Here is a 6,373-nt window from a genome sequence, read left to right as displayed (position 1 = left end):
ATCTGCCGTCTCAATGAGGACATAAATACATAAACAATATCTACAGAACTGCTCTGAGAGTCCCCTCGCGAGCATTTTACCGTTTCATTGAGTAAAACCAGCGTCATGTCATATAGCTACACACAGAAATGTAAAGGTATTCACGGCAACCCGTCAAAATAAAAGTTTATCTTAAAGACATTGTGCCAGAAATATAATTATATATATATATATATATATATATATATATATATATATATATATATATATATATATATATATATATATATAAATTATTTTTATTTTATTTTTTTATTACATTTTTTTTAAACACAATATTTCTTCCATATTTTAATTTTAATAGTAAATCCCCTTTATATACCAAAACAATACAATGTGTTTAAAATTAATTAAAAGACAAATTAAATTTGGGTGAAACTTGTTTACTGTTTTTCATACTTTTATTACTTGCGGAAAAACTTGAATCACAATTTAAATAAAGTATAAAGAATGGCATTGATTTTTGTACATTTTAATTTTTGTTTGACTTTATTATTAAAAATAGTGTGTTTTTTTTAATTAGCATGTGGTACCGAAATTGATACCGAGAACCGTGGATTTTGACTGGTATCGGTACCGAATACTGAAATTTTGGTACCGTGACAACACTAGAGGGAATAATATGGAATTTTCAAGGACCTGTATCTATGTTTGTTTATTTTCAAAAACTTTCCGGGGCCTTGAAAATGTTTTATCAGATTCACAAACTTTCAAGGATTTCAAGGACCCGTGGGAACCCTGCCTATCTGCATTTCCCTACTGCCGTAGCAGAGCACGCTTCCGCAGAAGCCTCCTTCTCTTGCCGTAGCAGTGATTTGCTCCCGCAGGAGCCTTTTCTATATTCCTCCACTGCCGCAGCAGTGTCTGCTCCCGTTGGAGCCCTATCTGTATTTACCCACTGCCGCAGCAGTGACTGCTCCCACAGAAGCCTCCTTCTCTTTCCAGATGCCGTAGCAGTGACCTTCTCAATAGAAGCCACATTCTCTTTTCAGATTCCACAGAAGTTCTCACTTCCGCAGGACCCTCTATCCCTACTTCCCACTCATCTCTACTTCCCACTGCCGCAGCAGTGCCTGCTTCCGCAGAAGCCACATTCTCTTCTCAGATGTTGCAGCAGTGCCAGCTTCCGTAGAAGCCACTTTCTTTTTTGTTTTTCAGATGCCGCAGCAGTGTCCGCTCCCGCAGTAGCTAAACTCTCTTCGCTAAGGCCACAGCAGTGCCGTTACTCCAAGCGACGTCCAGCACCCCACCAACATTAAGCTCTGACGATTTTGGGGGGTATCAACATGCCTCTTTGGCTGCTGTCCCGTGCTTATTGCATCTTTGGGGGGAACGCTCTGGGTCCGGGCTAAATGCAGAGCTCGGACCCCTCTCTCTGTACAGGGGGAGTACCCTGGGCTCGGGGGTAAGTACCGAGCTCGGAGCCCTCTCCCTGGACAGCACGCCAAATACGCATAACCTTTACTCAGTTCATTATATGCAAGTGTGAACTCGTGAAATATGCAGCCGTCTCATCTCTGTCCCATGACAGATAACAGTTTTTTCCGGCATCCCTCCTCCACCCCAACTCCTCACTCGTAACTTACCCCAGCTTGGGGATATGGGGAGTTCTCTGGGTCCAGGCTATGTTCCAAGATCAGAGCCCTCCCCTCGGACAGCATGCCAAATATACTTTCTGTTTGCTCAATCTGATTATATGTAAGTGCAAACTCGTCAAACACAAAATTCAGAATCGTTTAAGAATCATGATGCATTAGATAATTGATCATTATATTATACCTACATGCTGTTGGCATTTAGTGTCCTTAGAGAACTCATTATCATCATTTTTAGTTATATAATAAAATCTATAATCATGATTCAAAGACAAAATATTTGATTAGCAGCGATCTTTTGTGAATTGTGTGTCCATCATCTATGTGTTTTGCAGGTGTCAATATAGGAAACATTATGTGCTATATCAGTGTTCAGTGTTCACTGCTCTTTACTGCCTGCACATGGGAAATCGGCACAGATTTACACTACACCACTGCCTGCAGCGTCTTCACAGACATAATGTACTGGAAGTGTGAAGGGTTTTTTAACTGTGATCATGAGATTTGAATAGTAGTCATGTCTCTTAGAATGGCAAAATATTCTGTGATATCCACGTAGCAGGCACTTACGGTCGAGTGGAACAAATCTCTGAAGCAATATGAGAAACATACAAAATGTGTAGAGCGGGGGGTTACGAGGACCAGGATTAAGAACCGCTGACTTAAAGCAATATGAGAGATAGTATATGTGTTTTTGGAAACCAATGCAGGAATAAAACTGCAATTAATTCCAGTGTGTATGTGACCCGTTTATAGTAAACATGCACACACTTGTTTTAAACACTGTCACACAGTATTTCATGGTAGTTTTCCTACACATGACCTGAATTTTCAAATGTAGTAAAATTTAATCATTTAAATTTTATTCAGGGCAAACAAAAGATAGTAAAATGTCAATCTCATTTTTGATGATGACAGGGCCTGGATGAATGTTCTCTTTGCTGTAGTGACAGGCCGTCATTTGCCACACATCCAGAATATAAACACCAACATCCTGAAAAGCCCATCGCAGAATTCTGTCCAACTGTAGAGAATACCAGTCACTGCCGAAAATATCCTATTAAAAAGACAGAGAAACCCAACATCAACCCTAAACTCGCCATCACAGTGTGGCCTCATTGTATTTGAACACATGATACTGTATAAACTTACCTTATAGCCAGTGTTGACAGTCTTGATTACAACGGTAGTGTCAGGCGCCCGCTGTAACAATGCTAGAACAGCTTTGCGGATCCTCCACACTCTCTGGGTGAAGAAATCCAAAGGGTACGTGGTGAAATGTGGCCCCAGATTGAACATAATGACCATGTGGGGTCCTCCAGCAAGGTCATCGATCTCATTACTGATGTAGTGCAGATCAGCAACTGCTGTTTTCAGAGTGCGCAGAGGAACACCGTGAGCCCTCCAGTGTAAGTCAATGTTGTTCTCCACATCCACTGCTAGGAGCGGCCCTGACTGATATTGGACATGCAGGTTCATCTGCTTCAGCGCTGAAAAACAGTGAGTGACACCAATAAATATGACCCCACAATTATTGTATACATAATATGCAGGGCTGCCAACTTTTGAGTTAAACTTAGAGTGAGAGTTCCCACATAGGGTGGGGTGTGTTTTGTTGGGGTTGTTTTGTTATTAAATACACACACGTGCGGTTAGCAGAGTTTTGTCTGACATTCAGACATGCTTAGTAGTTAAAGTCACAGTGACTGCTACTGTTTTTATTATAAAATTATGTAAAATAACTGTTGCAATGCTGTAAAACAAATACCTTTTCACCACAACGATTTCAAGGTTAAATAACAACTCCAAAATTTAAAAATCCTAAAGTTTAGTTTTGTCCCTATTTTTAATTGTTTGAAAAACCTACTTTTTCGAACTCGTCCTAGACAGTTTGTCTGATTTTCACCAAAATTGGCTCAGATCATCTTCAGACCATGCTGGCAAAAAGTTATGGAATTGAAGTCGATTCTTCAAACCATTCTCGAACGACAGACGAACGAAGTATGAAAAGCGTGCAAAAATGGATCTGAGGCTATATCTCTGCAACAGTTTGGCGTATTGAGACCAAACTTGCTGTGTGTTATAACAAGCATGACCTGAGACTACCTGCAGTCTTTCAGCGCTGTGCCACCTAGTGGTCAGGAGATATGAAAAATGCATATTTTTGCTTTTAATTTCTGAATGGTTTGGCCAAAAATCTCAAAACCAGTCTCATTATATTAGGTGCATCATGCCAAGTCGAATGATACTCAATTTTCCCATGTCAGCCATTTTGGGTGTTGGCCATTTTGAATTTTGTAGTAAAATGCTATATTTTACTAATTTTACGCATTGGCGTATCGTTACGAAACTTGGTATGGGTCATCAGCACGATGCCCTGAAGGAGCCTCAGAAGTTTCGAGCCATCGCCACCTAGTGGTAAAATCAAATATTCACATGCTTATAACTTTGGGTGGGGTCAACTTATTTTCACGGGAGTCACCTTTTTAGACTCCTAAATCCTGGCCGAGTCCAGCGATACCAAACATGCCAAGCTTTGCCTTTTGGCTTGTGCAACGTTGCATTTTAGCGCTTAAAAAAATATTTGCCAGTATCTTAGAAACCATTACTCTGATCGACACAAAACCACCTTAGGAAATTCGAAAATAACACCAGCTATACATTGCCGTCCAATTGCCAAAATTTTGATAGTAATTGGCAAAAAAATGCAAACAAAGTCGGCCATCAGTCATTTGTTCTCTTCTCATATATAAAAATGTCTATAACTCCAAAACAAAATGAGATATTTTCACCAAATTTGACACACATATGTATGGGCACACTCTAAGGACACATACAAATTTGGTGGGATTGTGCCTCTTGGTGGCGCTATAATTAAACAAAACATGAAATTATCATTGACTACAATAGAGTATTATGATATAAAATGCTATATTTTATGAATGCATTGGTGTAACATTACTAAACTTTGTATGTACCATCGAGACCATGACCTGAAAGTACACAAAATGTTTTGAGACAGTGCCACCTTGTGGTCAAAAACTATAATGAAATTTCAAATAAATGCTAATAGCTTTCTGTGAATTTTGCCTATTGTAATGAGACTGGTATTAATAGATTCCTTGGGTCATGCTAAGAACGGTGATACCAATGTTGCCATAGTCAGCCAAACTTCCTGTCCGCCATTTTGATTTTCTTTAAAAACCTACTTTTTCTAACTCCTCCTAGACACCAAAATCAAATCATATCATCTTCAGACCATGCTGCCAAAACGTTATGGACTTTGTGTTGATAGACAAAACTGTTTTCGCATACCACAGCAACGAATTTGAGGCATGATGCCAAAATGACACTTGAGGCTGTATCTCTGCAATGCTTTGGCATATTGACACCAAACTTTGTGCGTGCCATTGTCAACTCACACACAACAAACCACATCATTTTGATAACAGCGCCACCTATTAGTCAAACGTGATAAGCCAATAAATCATATTACTAGAGGTTGTATTTATGATTTTTCAGCCGTTTTGACTAAAATCATCCTAAAATGGCCTCAATTACTCATTTCTGCAGTTGGTCTGATGCTTGCTTCTGTAGTGCTTGGCCTCGTAATTGCTGCTTGCAGCTATATTTATACTTGTTATTATAGTACAAGAACTACTGATAGATTGCTTTTAAATGTTCTTAGAGTTTACACAGTTTGGCAAAACTGCTTTCTCTTTTTATGCTCCTTTCTTATGGAATGAGATGCAGAGTATCTTAATGTTGGAAAAACTCCCTTCGCTGAATACTTAAAAGAATATTTTATGGTCTAACTGTAAGGAAACATGTAAATGTTTTAATTAAGAAGTTAGGATTGTGTGTGTGTGTGAGAGAGAGAGAGAGAGAGAGAGAGTGAGAGAGTTTTATGTATATGTAAATTGTTTTGTGTGAAACTTTTTGCGCTGCCATTTTGGCCAGGACTCCCTGGAAGAAGAGATTTTATATCTCAGTGGGACTATCCTGGTAAAATAAAGGAAATAAATAAATAAACAAACAACAAGAATAGCAATGCATGGTGAGAGAATTACAAGTCTTACAAGATTTACTAGTTATTACTTTTACAAATAATTGCAAAATTATAATTAAAGTATTTTTCTATAAATCTATCAGTATGCTTTTACATTGCTTGATGCTGTCTATTTTAACAAATTATATTTTATTTGTAATCACTAAAGCTGTTACTTCATTGCAATTAACAAAGTTTTGTTATTATCAATGAAGCTTGCACAATGAATATCTTATTTATGTTGCCTCTACACAAAATCCTGACTTTTGAGCGGTGAGTGGATTCTGTCTAACTTGTTGTAAATAGAAACTTTTGATGCTGTCCAGCACAAACACAAACACACTGGAGAGATTGCCAAATCGGTTTCGTCAGTATGTTATTGTTACAGTCTCAGCCGAGTGTGCTTTTGCTTTCCTTTGAGGGTGCTTTTCACTGCGTAAGAAAATGGATGTGAGAAAAATGGGTGTGAGAGAGAGAGAGAACAGAGACAATTGCATGTCTCCTTCTGAATTTGTGAAAACTGGAAGCCCAATAAGCAGCCTTCTATCTCACTTGGTACTTCTTTCACAAAGAACTCAAACCACTGTCTCAAAGTCGAGTCTCCCATCATGTAGATGTGTTTGTCTTTCAGGCACACTGTTGTCGTTTGTGTTGTAAAATGTTGGGTGCTACAGACAAAAGACGTCCACAC

General features: G+C 38.6%; 1 protein-coding gene across 1 annotated transcript; it reads right to left on the bottom strand.

The window, feature by feature from the left end:
- Positions 1-354: 354 nt before the first annotated feature.
- Positions 355-6,370, bottom strand: LOC131535715 (NXPE family member 3-like; the record flags this gene model as incomplete). Its single annotated transcript, XM_058768282.1, has 3 exons — positions 355-2,691; positions 2,787-3,124; positions 6,235-6,370. Coding segments are annotated over 3 exons (669 nt in total), but the record flags the coding sequence as incomplete, so codon positions are not given.
- Between the last annotated feature and the right edge of the window lie 3 nt (positions 6,371-6,373).

Source organism: Onychostoma macrolepis, unplaced genomic scaffold, assembly GCF_012432095.1.
Source record: "Onychostoma macrolepis isolate SWU-2019 unplaced genomic scaffold, ASM1243209v1 Scaffold71, whole genome shotgun sequence".
NCBI lineage: Eukaryota > Metazoa > Chordata > Actinopteri > Cypriniformes > Cyprinidae > Onychostoma > Onychostoma macrolepis.
This window is presented reverse-complemented; position numbering and strand designations above follow the sequence as displayed.